The 16,078-nt window shown below is 40.1% G+C and overlaps 1 protein-coding gene across 1 annotated transcript in view; it reads left to right on the top strand.

Annotated features, from left to right (window-relative positions):
* CNTNAP5 (contactin associated protein family member 5) overlaps positions 1-16,078 on the top strand; it is a 261,242-nt gene that overhangs the window by 105,658 nt on the left and 139,506 nt on the right. The window contains exon 4 of the mRNA XM_054277569.1: positions 15,749-15,896. Coding sequence (XP_054133544.1) covers positions 15,749-15,896 — 148 coding nt within the window. The remainder of the gene's footprint in view (positions 1-15,748; positions 15,897-16,078) is intronic.

The raw sequence follows: 16,078 nt of genomic DNA, 5'->3' as shown, positions 1-16,078 counted from the left end.
AATTTAATTTTCTTTAATTGTCAGAGCTCACAGGTAGGTTTTCCTGGCCCTGTGTCATTATTTCCTTTGTCTGGAGTTGGGCACAGATCAACTCACACGTTTTCCTAAGCACCAGACATGGAACTTGCTCTATGCAGCACATGAAGGGGCTTGAAGCATTTTGTATTTGGGGTGATCTGATTATGCCTTAGGTTGTTATGGTAAGGAGGGGCAGAGTTAGTGATTTTTGGCCCATCTGTGATGAAAACTAATGCTTAGGGTGACATAGACATAGACTTGTCTTAGGCATAGACCTAAGGTCTTTTCTATCTACCTTTATGGTACAAAAGGAAAGAAAGAAGAGTTCATCTCCTTCAAACGTTCAGTTCTGTTTTCCTTATAGCTCACAGGAGCTCCCATGAACATGAGGAGTGTGTCCTGGCCCTCCTGATTTCTGCCAGCTGCTCTCCCCTGGGCAGAGGAGTCTGGTAGTGTAGCTGTAATGCCTGGAAGCTGGAGTGTTCCCCAGTTTGTCCCTCTCCATCTGTTTGGATTTGGAACTGGAAATAGTGTTTGGATTGAGAACCTTTGGATTTGCTTTGAGAAGCAAATCCCCAAGAGCTGCCAAGAGAGGTGGCCGAGATAAAGCCCTACATCTTGGAGACTCTGAGGATGAGTAAGTGATCGTCCTTGCTGGGGTGCAGCTGAACTTGTCTAAGCCATGGCAGAACAAGGGCATAAAATTAGATGTATTAAAGAAAGGTGCTGCTTTTGTAGCATCAGTTTAGTCAAAATGTGATGGTGATGATGGATGAATCTTAGTGCATCCTCCCCACCCCACACAGCGCCTCTCCCCTTCTGCTCTCTCTGATGAGCAGTGTTTTGGTTTATCCCAATGTAAGCACATGGGGTGGGTGTTGCAGGAAGAGCTGTCTGGGTGTTGCATAATTAAAGTGTTCCAGAGATGGGGGAGCTGAGATGTTCACAATTGGCTTTGTGCACATTGGCTGGCATGAAGGCCTAAAATGCTGCTGGAAACTGGAACACCTGAGCAAATTGGTTTCCTGAGGTTGCTGGCAGCTTTTTGGGGCATCCCCCCTGCCCTCAGCCCCAGCAGAGACACCTGCAGGATACGTCCAGCCCAAAGATAAAGGTTCTTTGTTTGGTAAGAGCTGTCTGGAAATGCTCAAGTAATAATCTTCAGTTCTTTAATTCTGGATGAATTTGAGGCAGAAATGTCTGTCTAAAGTAATAAATATATTCTGAGAAGTTAGGATGTCATTAAAATGAGCACTAACAATTTTTTTTTTCAGTAGTGTCGATGTGCCTTTCAGATACTGAATCTCCCTAAGAGATAGAATTTGTAAGGCTGGGTGGCTAGGAGGGAGGAGAAGGAAACTGATGGACCATGATACCAGGTCTGTGTTTGATTTCCAGAAAACTTTGCAATTACGATCTCTGGTTCTGACTAGTCAAATAAAGGATAAACTTTCCCTTTGAAAAATTACCTGTGTCAGTACTAAGTTTTTTTGTTCAAGGAAAAGGATCATTTTTGGTGACATTTTTCAAAGAGAAACTTTGAAATTAAATTAGATTTTTATTGTTTTTCAGAGTTCTCCTGTTCAGTATAGTTATTGGAAAATAAGCCAATGAATAAATAGTTCACAAATAAAATAAGTTGGGTTTTTTGCAGGTTTTTTTTTTTCATTTATTCACAGTTTCCTACAAAATGTCACCAGCTTCAAATAAGAAATTTCCCTAATATGTTTCACTGGGGGAAAAGAAATAGATGTTTTTCAACTCTTCTGTCAGCATATGCTTTGAGACACTGAATAATTATGAATCTCAATATACTCCTTTATCTAACAGCTTATATGTTTTATTAGTTTTGTGGTTTCTGAGGTTTTGTTTTTTCTTTAGAGGTTTGATGAAGAGATCAGTAAAATTTAGCAATAGATTTGGCAATTCATATAGACAGACCTAGAAATCTGACAAGAAAACACATCTAGAAATCCCTAGTAAAACAAAAACTACTGGGTCCACAGGTTTTCTTAAAATTATGTTGGGTGTTTGGCTTTCATGTTCTAGTAAACATGAATAATAATTCCCCAATCTCCTGCTATGTCGGTTATTCATTATTTTATAGCTCCATGTTGTGTTCTACTTCAGACATAATTTTTTCAGGCTAAAAAATCCCAGTCTGTTTAATCTTTCAACATTCTGAAGATATTTTATATCATTGGCCTACTTTATGGCTGTTTTCTATTTTTTTTTTTCCAATTCAACTATATATTTGTGAAAGGGAGAGACAAAAGCATCACAGTTTTCAAGTTGGGGTCTCATAACTGTTAATATATAAAGCAATTTCAGTGCTTTCTGGATGGCTGGTTCTCTTCTTTTTCTTGCAATTCCTAAAAACCTCTTTGGGCTTTTGGCCAATTTTGAGTCCAGAGCTGATGTTTGCATCCAGCAATTTACAAGGCTTCAGGATTCCTGAATGACAGTAGCAGATTTCCAAGCTATTTCAGATGGGTTGTGTGGTGAGGATGATTTTGTCTGTGTGGTGTGGTGCTTTGCATTTTCTGATCCTCTTTATTTTCCATTTTACTGCTTGGTCATTCCATAGCAATCAGATCCTTGTGCGGCTTTTCAGTCAGTCTTTATTTTCACAAGCCAACAACTCCTGTGTTATCACCAAGTTGTGCTAGTTCTCTGTACTCTGTGTTCTCTTGATATGACATTTAGGAAGCCAGAAATAGCATAGATCAGAACAGATCCCCAAAAATGCACGTTTTATTTTGTCATATATGAGCTTGGTTGATTTTCTTCTTTCAGTGTTTTCAACAAAAGTTGATGGACGTGCAAGTGCATGGTATCAATTATATAGCATCATTATCAATCCATAAACTGATTCCTTTGAAGGGTAATAGTAAATTTGTAAGGTCTGTAATTCCTCTTAAAAAACAAGATGTCTTTTAGTCATTATTTAATGATCTGCTTGTTTGTTTATTCTGATTTTTAAAATAATTTCTCCTAATTTATGGATTTATTTGTAAGTGGGTACCACAGTCTGTCTTAAAGCCTCTTAAAACATGCTCCTACATTTGCCACCTTCTATTTCTCTGCTAATGAAGTACATTTCCTTGATAGGATAGCCATCACAGCAAATAGTTGAGCAATTTTATACTGAATTTCTAAATTGTGGAAGAATATTAACTGATCTTAGTGGATTTTCTCTATTTATTTTTTTTACTAATTAGGTATGTAAATTTAAAATAATTTTCTCACCCATAATTGAACAAGTGCATAGAGTTGGAAATACCCTAAGCTGTATCCTGTACTCTGCTCTCATGAAAATGTCTTGCAGCATTTTTCCTTTTTTTTTTCTTACCACATGTTCAGAAAGGTATTTATTACTGGTTCTTGTACAGTTTATCAAATTACTTAGAAATTTTAAAGTTCTGTATTATGCTGGTATTCTGTACTTAGAGAGCTGATCCGAATTTCCATTTTTATCCTTTAATTGTGACCCCTTTAGAGGAAAGGCTCCCTACTTCAAATGGCTTCTCAGCCTCTGATTTTACCAGATGGTTTTTACTTCTTTCCTTTTAAAGAAATTTGTTTTCAGCATAAGTGGTTTTGATTTGTTTTAAATCTCCAATATGATAACTTTTAAATACTTATATGGTTCTCAAAATAATTTATCCTCTTGTTACTTTTAATTTCTAACTAGCAAACCCTAGGTTTTACAGTTTTTTTTTCTTGAAGTTAATCTCTGCTTTAAAATAACACTTTGGGTTTTTGTGTAGTTCTGCATTTGTGTGTTGAATTACAATTTTGTGTGGACAGTGTTGCAAAGAAGCTCCTCAATAGCAGTGTTTTCATCCTGAGTGCTGGTTAAGTTTAAAGAGCACATTGTGTCTGTGTGTTGGGTACCTTGCCTGCCAACTCCAGCAATTACACATTTCTGTTTTCTAAAATTTGGAGTTTAAAATGATAGGACAATTACACTCCCTATTCAGAGATGACAAATACTTCTCTCTGTTTTCTCTAGTCTTGGATCTTCCCTTAATGCTTTATCTACCACTTAGTGAAATAACATCACGTGGTCATGTTTTTGGTAACCCAGACCTAACACAATAATGTGGAAGAATTTCAATCCATACGGATGTTAGAGTGGTCAATAATAACTCATTGTCCCTATTGGCTTCTAACCTTTCTTTTACACATAGCACCTTTCTTTTTACCCAAAGATGTTTCCCACTGCATCCTTACAAGCTCTGTACCCTTTGCTGCCTCCTTGATGTTCCTGCTTTCCACTCGTATGTCTGCTGGAATATGTTTTCATAACCCAGGTTAGTTACACTTCCAGAGTTAGCACACGTGCCTTTGACACAACCACAGACACCTGTATTGACAGGCTTGGCCTAAAATTCCTGAGGCTGTGCTTTCCTGGTTAAAATGAGTGCATTTTGTCCATTTCTCTCCTGTAATCAAGAGTAATCAATGGACTTTAGCACAATCCATTCCTCAGGAAATCACACGAACACCAGTACGGGGAGAAACTGGACTCTTTGAAAATTCTAACCTGACACTCTCCAAGGATACCATAAAATAAATGATCAGGGAGCCTGTAGAATTGCTGCATTTTCCTTTATTAATAATGTGTTGATTTAGTGGTGTTTTAAGAAACTTCTGTCAAAGCTGTGTGTTCTCCACGTGGGTACTGGTTCAGGTGTTCATTAATGCTGTACTCCAGAAACTTGGTGAGTTCAAATGTGCATGAGACTGTAGCATTGATTCGGAAGCACTTGAGGGTATATCAGTGTCTTTCTTTACTAGAAGTTAAATTTGTATATTTTCACAGTTCTCTTCTGTTTGCCAGAGAACAAGCTCATCTTTGAAGATTGAACTGTGAATGTATATCCTAGCCCAGCTTATTATTCAGGCCTCACTGTGTGCCAAGGGTTTGAAAGGAAATCTTGTAATAGGTTAATTTTCCTCTCTGTGGGTTGCATTGTTGAAAAACACTAGCTTCTTTCTTCCCTTCTTTGCTACTTTTCAAGGTGTAGCTACTCATACTGCTTTCAGGATAAAAAGAAAAATACCTTAAGCACAATGCCTTCATCTTAATATTTGCAAAAGATGTGTTAGGTGTTCTTATTTCTTGTTCTAAAGACGAGCTCTTTCATGGATCCTATTCATAGAGCCTTTCTTTCACCTATGATCAGGAGATAAAAAGAATAAAAGAGCCCTGTGTGCTGGATTTCACACCTCAGGAGAAGGGCTTGTTAAAGAGCTATTGATTTCCTTTCTCCTCAACTCCCTCCTCTGTTCCCATACTTCCCCCCCACCCCAACTCCCACCACTTTTGCCATACTTAAATGGGAAATATTGATGCCATTGGAGAGGCTTCTAAGATTTTTAGATTTTAAGTGTTTGCCTAGCTATGATTTAAGGAAAAACTGAATGGAAGTGAAAGGAAAAAGGGCAGCTTACAAAGAGCAGCATCGCATACCTTGCTGTTAGATAGTGCTGTTAGAGAGAAACAGGTTCATCTGGGATGATTCTCCTTGGGGGAAGGACAAGACTGAAACTGTTATCAAAGGTCCTAGGGACAGTCCAGTGTGATGCATCCGGTTTGCACATTTACAGAAACATTTATTGCATAGAAACTCCTCTTGTTGAAAAATTGTTTCCACCTTCCTTCTCTTGTGCTCATCCTCATGGGGATAATGCTCATTTAAAAATCTGTTTTTTACAAGCATTGAAATTTCAAACTCACTGAGAAGTTACCATAATCTTCTAATTTCTAAAATAAAAGTAGAACAGTTTTTATTGATGGTCTGATGTGATCTTGGGCCTGCCAAGTGTATCACAACTCCATATGTCCCACCATAACAACAGTAACAGGTGTTATTTGTATGCCAGAAAAAAATTGCACTTCAGAGTCACAATTTCAGGCCTCCTCCTTGAATCACTAACAGAAAGTTATTTTTTTATTTTTTTGTGCTGTAGTTTAGAGAACATCATGATCTTCAGAGCCTACTGCTGAGGATTGTTTGGTGTGGTTGGCATAATGAAATGTGTGGTCGAAACTTAATGGGTAGACATGCATTTGGAAGACGTTGCACATTTGCCTGCCAAGATGCTGCAAAAGCTCATCTTACTTTATTGCAGGAGGAAGAGATGTGGTTTCTTTAAGTTGCTTTAGTGTCCTCAAGATTAATTTAATGTGGTTCGGTGATGGACCTCAATGTGAAAGTGCAACGACAAGACTCCAATGTAGGATGCTGCAAGCATTACAGTAACAGTTTTGTAGGAGGAAAAAGTATGTCAATTAAATTTAGCCCTCCTGTGGTAGAGGCGAGTCTGTGTAATTCACTGGGCCAAGACTATGGCTGATGTACTTGAGCATGGTTTCATTGCTCTGAGGGGTGGGACTGTGGCTTCATTGCCACCCACATGGAAGAGCTGTAATGGGTAATAGTCTCAGGGCCATACCAGGCTGGGAATTTTCCTGGTGATGTCCTTAACCCAGGCCCCAGGAAGGGTGCAGACTTCCATGAGAGAAGGATCTGTTCAGTGTATTGAACCCTCTGTTCCCCTGAGAAAGGAGTTGCCTGCTACTATAACCTGTCTTTTCTTCCTTATGGAAGTTGCTATAGGGCAGAGGGGAGGAAGGGTATAACAAGAAATATGTGTGCAGGCACCTGCATTTCAGTGCTTTATAGAACACTGGAGAAAATCAAGCCTACCTTTTTTTCTTCTTTCACAGGATATTGCTTTACTGATCCAAATGCAAATGCTATGAAGCTTTATAACAGTTAAATAATGTAAGATAATGAAGCACAGTATTCATCTGAGGTCGCTGTTGCATGGAATAACTAACACCTCTCTGGTGTCATCTTGCTGGATCCGTCTGGCAAATTGCAACCAGAGAGATACTGAGTGTACAGCACCAGCTATTTAAATGTACTTTGATGAAGCTAAACACAGGGAAGGTTCCCAGAGTTCCCCCAACACTGCCAGACATAAACACATTCACTGCATTGTTAATCCCACTAATTTAATGTAAAGCATGAAGGTCTCCATGAGATTTATGCAGAACAGCTGAAATCTATGATTAGTGTTGGCAGCAGAAGAGCAGTTTCAGTCTGTTGGCTAAGGTTAATGTAGTCAAGGTACTAGGGAAATATTTATCCTTGTTGTGATTTAGTTTAAAATACTATCTTTATGTAGGATTGCCTTAAAGATGAAGTGCAGGAGGCTGAACAGAAGCAGGAATTAGCTGCCGACTTTTAGCTAAGACTTGTAATTTACAGGTTTAATTTTGCTGCTTGCTTCTTGCTTCTATTATTAGTTATTTATGTAGCAGGGATGATATTAACAGCGATAACAGCTTCACCTCCAGGTGCTCCAAAGACAAAGCTGATTCTAAAATCTAAAGTAGGGATCCATTCTCCATGAATGCAATGCAGTTTTGTGAGATGCAGCTTCACATATGTATGCAAAGGGTGTCTCAGCACAGTAAGGAAATTGCACTTGGTTCATTGCTGGGAAGAAGAAGGGCAACCTGCCCAACTACAGATTGGATCAGGCATTTGGGCTATATCTGTATGAGGAAATGGAAGAAGACAGAGACCATTTTCTCATCTTGAGGTCAAGTGATGTAGCTTGTGTATTATCCATTTGGTAAATTTGCTTTTCTTCAAAAGATATCACTGTACCCAAGTTGCCTATTGGGAAAGGTCTCTGGCAGATGCAGAATTTCAGACTTTGCCAAGGTACAGTTTGGCAGATTCTGGAAACAGATTGACACTAATTTGAACTGTTTAAAGATCAAACTGTCCATTTCAGTATAAAAATGTGGTGTTGAACAAACCAAGGAAATAAATTAGAATTTTCTTGGGGTAAATCAGAACAGGGAAAAAAATTTGCAAACCATTAAAAAGTTCTCCGATATTTTGTTTCATTTTCTTTGGTCTAAATAGAAGTGTTTCACTGCCCTTAAGGGACCCAAGAAACTTCATGTTTCTAATGTCACAATAGCACACGTTTTTTATTTTGATACAGATCTATTTAGAAAAGAATATTATATAGATTGCCTCAATGGCTATTCTTTTTTTTTATACTTTTGCTTGCAAAATATTTTGATGATGTAAAAATTATGGGTTTTATTGGAAAAGCTGTGATTAGTTCTACCAACTGTCAGGAGAAAGATAATAAGCAGCATCCTTTATATAAATGTAGTTTACTTTGGGCAGTCATCTATCTGATGTTAATGATGTTGTTAACAGCATTTGTTCCTGTGTTTGGAAAGCAGCTAACCAGACAGAAAGGTATGAACACAGTGTAATGGGCTGGATTAGCAGCAAATAACCGTCTCACTTGAGCAGATCATTTAGGGAAGTGATGAATTAGTATGGACCCTGACACATTACTGCATCTCCTCTCCCCTCCTTGTGCAGAAACTGCCAGTAGCTCAGAGGTGTCCAAATATTGCTCAGGAGCCCAGGTGGACACTGCATTGCTGGAGCACAGCAGTCAGCCCTCAGTAAGTAACAAGTGTAATGCAGTCCCAGTAGGACTCCTGCTTGATCAGGACTCATTTTAATCCTTGCTGTGTAGGGAAGTTTAACTACCTCTTTGTAGATGATTTTTTTTTTTTTTCCATTAGGGGTAGAGGGATGAGATGGAGAGCTGTCACTTCCTCAGATAATATGTTATGGGAGGATAATTTTGACAGGTGCCTCTTCTATTCTTTCCCCCCCTGCTCGTCCCTAATAGCAGCTCTGACAGTGTGCCAGGGGATATTGTTTCTGAGGTTATTGTCTGACAGTGTGCCAGGGGATATTATTTCTGAAGTTCTTGTCAAGAATGGGTGTTTCACAAAGAAAAATGTAGCTGCTGTTGGGAAAGAAGAAACATAAGCAGAAAGGAGGTTTCTCTTTATGAAGGTAGAATAGGGAGAATAGGGTTGAGACTGGCTTGAGTCATAGTATTGGAGCTGGAAGCTGAAGCATGGGTCTGGACACAGGCTAATCAGCTCAGAAGGCTGTTAACCAGAAATAACTGTTTATCTTTTGTCATGAAGACTATGGTGCATTTATAGGAAAGAGACATGAAGTGGAAAGAGATGCTCAGAGATGACTGATGTGCTAAGTGGACACAACCTGCCCTCCAGCTTTTGGCCCCTGGACGAGGCTGACAGCTGTTTTCTCTTGGGCTCAGGCTGAAACCTGCTTAAATCAGTGGAAAAAATCTCCCATTTACTCTCCTAAGCAGACAAGTTCCTCCAAGTAAATTTACTTGGTTTCTGCCGAAGGTTTGAAAGAATACTGAAAGAAAATTTAACTTGCCTTTTGAGAAAGAGAGGTGGGAAAACAAAGTACTTAGGTTTGCCATCCATGTACCAAATGTAGGTCTGTGGTATTGCAAACAGGGCTCTAAACATCACCTCTTAAAGGGAGCTGAGCAGTCCTCCTTGTCATCCTTTCCTTCTCCCCACGGTCTGGCCCCCTCTAACAGCAAAATTATTTTTTTAAGGCCAGATGCTGAAAGAGAAAACTCCCAGGGGCCAGGTCCTGCTGTGAACTCCTGAGCTGGGCAGCTCCACTGAACTCACCCTCCAAACGAGGAGGAGCTTTTAGCAGCTCCCACTCTGGGTACAGGGCGATGGAGATGACAGCAAAGCAGTTTCACTGTGTTGCTTTGTGACAAGATATTAACAGTACTGGCTTGATGTGTTAGGCAAGACTTTTTTCCATTACATAAGCAAAGCAACGTTTTTCACCGCTGGCATTCACAGGATGCAGAAATGGTAAAATGTGAAAAAACCCCAAATATTTAGACTTTGAAATTATGTTTTAGTTTTTATATCTTTTTGTGTTTTAGGGCTGAGCTGAGGTGAAAGAGGCAAGTTTCTACAATTGCCTGAACTGACAGTTACTTTTGTTTTGCAGCAGAAACTAAATGTATTTTTTAATTTTCATTGTTGGAGAAATTTGTAGCCACAAACCTGCCTAAGGTGCAGGTAGCAAACACTGATTAAGTATAATTTTTCTGCAAAAAGAAACCCTGTAGCATCCCATTAAAATCAGAGGGTGCTGAGTTTCCATATGGGGTGTTTATTGTGTCCTTGTCATGGTAGCCCTTGGTCTCTTTCCACACATACAAGCAGAGACCTAGGACCCCTGCCATAACTTGGTTTTAGTCACTGGCTTACTCCAAACCTGAATTTAGTACCCACACCCAGTACCCCACTGAGTTTCATTCCAGGTAGCACAAACTATAACAGAACAGAAATCCCATTGATTTTGGAGAAGATAAAAGTCAGAGTTTGTTTCAGCCTGAAAAATGTGAAAAGTTAGGCAATGCTTTCTCCTTCCTCTTTCAGATTTTCATGTTGTTTCTTCATTGAAAATTCTTTCTTTCCTTGAAGTGCATGTACACTCAAGTACTTGGGAGCCATTCCCAGGAAGTTCTGTATCACTCCTAGCTCGTGCTCTTTCTCATCTGGCTATGGAAGTTTAAAGGGGAGAATGACATTGTTTTGCTCAAAAGTACTGGAGTTCTGGGATTTATGACCATCTTAGCTGCTTTTTGTCTCCCTTTGGTTCCCTCACTAAGCTCTGGATAGCTCGAATCAAGTGCCCTCTTGTCCTTTTTCTTCAGGCACTGGAGACAGCACACTCTGATGTCACAGGTGAAATTTGAAGGTGGAGTGCTCTTTTCCGTGCTTGTATTTCTTTTACTGAAGGTTGAAATGTTGTAAATTGCTAACATCTGTGTTGTATGCCCTCTGCACATTTATATTCTGATTATTTATTTCCCCTCAATTCAGCTCATCAGAGTTACTTGGACAGAAATGAAAGTTTTAAATATGTCTTAAAATATCTCTCCTAGAAGGTAATTAACCTCAGGCCTGCCTGCTCACCATGCAGGGCTGAGGATTGTGCAGGTGTTGCTGCTTGCACACTCATTTTGAGCCCATCCCGTTACCTGTCTAACAAAGTGGGAGAGCAGAATGTATTCAGCAGAGCCCTTATGGGAAGCACCTTCTGCAAGTCTGTAAATAAGTTGCCATTTAATGTGCAGAGAGTTCATGCAGGGGGAGGCTGAGATAAAGTTCTGCATCTGGTCTTATCTTTCGGATTAACTGGGCTTTCATGAGTAGATGCTTGCATCCAATTTCCACTTGTCTGTTGGGAGGTGGAGACCAGTCTAAGAGGTTGGCCAAAGGATGATCTGAAGCTCATCAAGTCTCACTGGTATGATTTGGCATAGCTCTGAATTAATGCATGAGGTAAAGAAACCAACATGTGTCTTCAGGGTTATCAAACAACTGCTGTATTTCACCACAGTTGTGTGACATTCTCCTGAACTGCCCTTGAAAAGCTTTGGGGATCCCTCTGAATGGGAGAGTTGTGAAAACAGCCCATTTACTTGAATCAATGTTTTTCCTGAGGGACTCATCCATGCAAATTCCAGGCAACAACAGCAGTTTTGAGATTTATGCTTCTTTTCAAAATTTTCTTTTTCATTTAAACTGGAATTCCATTTTGTCCTTTTCACTATAATCCATGAACTAGGTGAGCTGAGCGTTGGGAGGAGCACTGTGTCTGCTTGTCTCTGCCATCCTTCCCCATGTGCTGACAGCTGCTGCCCAAGAGGCAGCACTGAGCCGGTTGGACCCTGCTCCAAACCACTGCAGCTGCTCTCCCCTCACCTTTTCATGCCTTTGCTGACTCATAAAAAAAGCCTCATAAAATATTACTGTGCTGCCGTGGTCTGTGTCACAGCAGAGCCCCGTGCAGCCAGGCATTGTGGAACAAGCTTGGTCCGAGGGGCAGCCCTGGCCAGCTGTTAACCTTGCGACTGCTGGCACCGGGGAAAAGCTTTTGCCTTCAAGAAGCTAGTGGCAAAATCTGGCACTAATGGAGCTCTTTGATTTATAAGCCCCATAGATTGCCAGAGGCAGAATTTCCCATGTAAATCATCTGTCTGTTGTGTTTACAGGGCTTGTTAAAAGACACAGATTGAAGGGCTGTGCTCCCTCCCAGAGCAACTGTGTTGCATGGGAAATGCAAGTGCTTTGTTTTCTGCACTTGTTCGTCATTTTGGTCCTGGGAATTAATCCTTATCAACAAGTTGTATTAGAGGCCATTTCTCAAGAGGACTTCTGCCATTCTCACCGATAGGTTTACTGTTAATCAATATTTGAACCTCCAGGGCTGTGAAATCTGGTACTGCATCCTACTTTCATCTCCTTAAATGGATGGATTTTTTCTGTGTCAGCTGTGGATCTTAAGTTTTCCAGTGACCGTCTGTGGCAATTGGTATTATTCAATCAATTGGTATTATTCAATCAATGGTCTACAGCCCACAGGTGGTCCATAAAGCATCAAAAGGTGATCTGTATAGCAGTGGGAGTTGGAAAGGAAAATCAAAGCAATCCTGAAGGCACACACACAGTGATGCCCCGTTGGTAGCAGCAAGCAGGGATCTGCCAGCAGCACACAGAACCATCTCATAGGCACAGATCAATGGGTACAGCTTTGCCTGTGGATTTCCTTTCTCTAAAAGGGTCATTAGCCCTTTGCTTATTAGAGGAACTTGAGAAAAAAAGTGCTCTAAGGGCGGTATTGGACCTCTGAATAATTTATTTTTACCAGTGTGGCTCTTTCGGTGTTGGAGGGATGTTTTTACATAGTTGCCCATCAGGTTTGGAGTGAACTAACTGATCTGGAGGCTGGATGTGAATAATTGTGGCTCTTGCTGAGGTGTTGAGGGAAGATCCCTAGCAGAGATGCCACTGGGTGGGCAGCGAGATCAGCTTGCAGTGGGTGTGATACAGCTGTGAATCTTTTCCCTGGCAAAACTACAACCTCCTTGATGCACAGACAGTCCCTAAAGTTTGCTGGACCCTCCCAGCTTGTTTCACAGTATTCAGGTGTACTTCTTTTGTCTCTTACTTTTCACCTTCACTTTCACTCTAGTCACTGTGTTTTAAGCTTTTCTTCACAACTGGGAGGACTGGAAACACTCTGTCCTCCCTTCGTTGTTTTTCTTCTTTCTTTTTTATCTTATTAAAGGTGAGACATTTACATAATCACAGGGCTCCAAGGACATGAGCCTTTGGAGCAAACAAACAGAAAACAAGTCTCCTTTATGCATCTTACATATCCATAAGTGTCTTACTAAAAATGTGGGGACTGCCACAGCTACGACTGTGAGGCAGTCTTTACTGACAGTTTCATTAGTTTCTTGTTCAGAAAAGAACAAGTTTTTTCAATTGAAATGTAAGGAAAAAAATCTAGGAAAGACTCTCTGCTGGAATTTGAAATTGGCTCCTATGTGAAAAGCAATACAATAACATCAGGACATATAGAACTTCTGTTTGTTCCACTACTCAAAACATATCTGCTGTATTTGGTTAACTTTGAATTAACATCAACAAGAATCTCCATTAAAAAAATAATATAGCTTATTTTATGAGAGGTTAGTTAACTGTCATATCATACTTGTAGGAAACAAGATCGTGTGCATAAAAAGTTCAGAGCTAGAGGTATAGGAAAAGCAAAGCTTTGAGGACAACTGGGATAACCAGATTTTCCCCCTTTTCAGCCTGATAAGCTCCTAATAGAAATAATTTTACAGATCTGTAATGAATTAACCCCAACCATTCCCTGAGCCCCACAGAGCTCCTCACTCTCCCTCTGTGGGATGGGGGAGAGAATTGGAAGATTAAACATGAGAAAACTCATGGGTTGAGATAAAGACCATGGGTAAAGCAAAAACCACTCGCACTTTTGCAAGCAGAGCAAGGAATTCATTCTCCACTTCCCATGGGTAGGGAGGTGTTCTGCCATTCCCAGGACATCCAGGCTCCATCACATGTAATGATGACTTGGGAATACAAATTCCATCATTCTGTACATCCTGCTGTCCTTTCCCCAGCTCTGTGTGCTGCCGATGGGATGGGATGGGATGGGATATCCCTGTGGTCAGCTGGGGTGACCCCTCCCATCCTCCCATGCCCTCCAGTCTCCTCCCTGCTGGGATGAGGAGCAGAAGAGTCCAAGCACTACTTGAAAATAACTAAATCATCTCTGTATTATCAACAGTTTCCAGCACAAATCCAAAACACAGCCCCATGCAAACTACTGTGAAGAAAATTAACTACACTTCAGCCAAAACCAGCACATGATCACTTGTTTTGAAGGGTGGTTTTTCAAGGAGGTAACTGGGATTGTGAGAGATCATTTCAGTAACATTGTTCATCTTCAGAGGCAGGCAATAACAGCAATGAAATGCAAAGAATGTTTTAGGGAGGGAGATATATGTGGTCTTTTACATTCATGACTGGGTGGAAACTAAGGCCTATTGTATATAGAAGAGAATTTCCCCAAGTTACAGTTTTTAAGGTGAAATGAAATAAACAAGGTATGATTTCAAAGGATTGTGCCTTAGAAATGTTCCAGAATATTGTTTATTTAATATAGTTCTAATAAAACAATTGAATTCTGAATTTAGTAAAACAAGAATATGCTAGATTTGAGGTTTTACACCATCTATAATAACATTTGGAAAAATGTTGGAATGTTTGTGTTTGAGGAAAAAAACTGAATGGAGATGAACCCTTAATCTCTTTAACACATACTTGAACCATCAAAATGAATTGTAGGTCTGCTTTAATGGGCTTATTCCAATTTTGCTCACAATTACATTGTGTTGGTGAATGGTGCCAATTTTTGAACTGCAGAAGCATTTTAAACTGGTACAACTTTTTGTGATGAAATTTTATGCTTACAAAATGCAGGACCTCTTTTACAAATATGGCTCTCCTGTGAGATTATGTTTTCCTGTGTTCTCTCTTTGCTTTTCATGTTTTACAAAACTGTTAGCTTCAAATTTCAATCCTAGCTGAATTACTGAAATGTTCTGAGGATTGCAGGAAGTCTGTGATATTCCTTGGCCAATATTACAGATAAGGGTGTAAAGATGAATTGAAAATGCTTCAGGCAGGAATACAGCCTTGAAGTTTTTCTGAAGGTTTGTCTTTGAAATCCCTCGGTCATTCTTCATCCATGAGAGAATTTCCTCTTGCTAAGTTATAATTCTGACTTGGGCCATTAATTTTGGCTTGCTGTTGCAGGCAATTAATTAAATAGGTAAGGCAAGAAATTAAATTATTATGTTTGCATGCTTTAGCTCTCTGGGGTGCAAACACAGTCAAAACGCTGATTCTCCTGTGTACTTACTCAGGCTTTTATCTCCTCCTGTTCCTTGCTTGAGTTTTCTGTTGGTATCTGGAAGTCCTGTTCTTCCCAGACTCTCAAGAACTTTAGTGGCTTGTGTCTATCATTTAGTGCTTCCACGAGTGCACCAAAGGCTAAATCATGCCCCATCTTTCACTGTGCTGACAGGACTCTGATTATTTTAGGGGTTGATGGAGTATTACAGTGCACGGGAATAGCCTGGCTTAGGAGAAATTGTGCAGCATCTTCAGCATCATCCCCATCTACAACCTGCTTTTGTAACTCTGTGTATACATCCCCACTTTGCTGAAGTTCTGCTATCTCCCTTGTTTGCCTTCATAAGAGATGCAGCACTTAGCAGAAAACTTGACAATCAATTTAAATAACTTCAAGTAATTTTTGAGACTAAGAATCGTGAAGAGGGGTGACAGTTCACAGCCTTTGTTCAGAGTGCCGCGTTCACCTCTTGTTGCTCAATGTCTCACCAAGGTTTTTTGTCCTTCCAGGTTTTCACAGGGAACAGCAATGCTGACAGTGTGGTGCACCACAAACTGCTGCACTCGGTGAAAGCTCGATTCCTGCGCTTCATCCCCCTGAGGTGGAACGTTGGTGGGCAGATAGGACTGAGAGTTGAGGTCTTCGGCTGCTCTTACAGTAAGTGGCTGCATCTTAACCCACATTTTGTCAAAGAGCATTTACTTGGTGCTGGTGGTGCTGTGGGAAGAGTGCAGTAAAAGTTTTATGAGTTAGAATGTAACATGAAACACATTGCCATTGTTTATTTTTTATAGTAGTTGTTCTTGCCTTTCTGCCCAGGGATGTGCTGCCCATCTCAC

This window comes from Melozone crissalis, unplaced genomic scaffold (genome assembly GCF_028551555.1).
Source record: "Melozone crissalis strain CALT ecotype California unplaced genomic scaffold, PUWL_Pcris_2 ptg000023l_1, whole genome shotgun sequence".
Taxonomy (NCBI): Eukaryota; Metazoa; Chordata; class Aves; order Passeriformes; family Passerellidae; genus Melozone; species Melozone crissalis.
The sequence above is the reverse complement of the archived record's forward strand: the minus strand, read 5'-3'. Positions and strand labels throughout refer to the sequence as shown.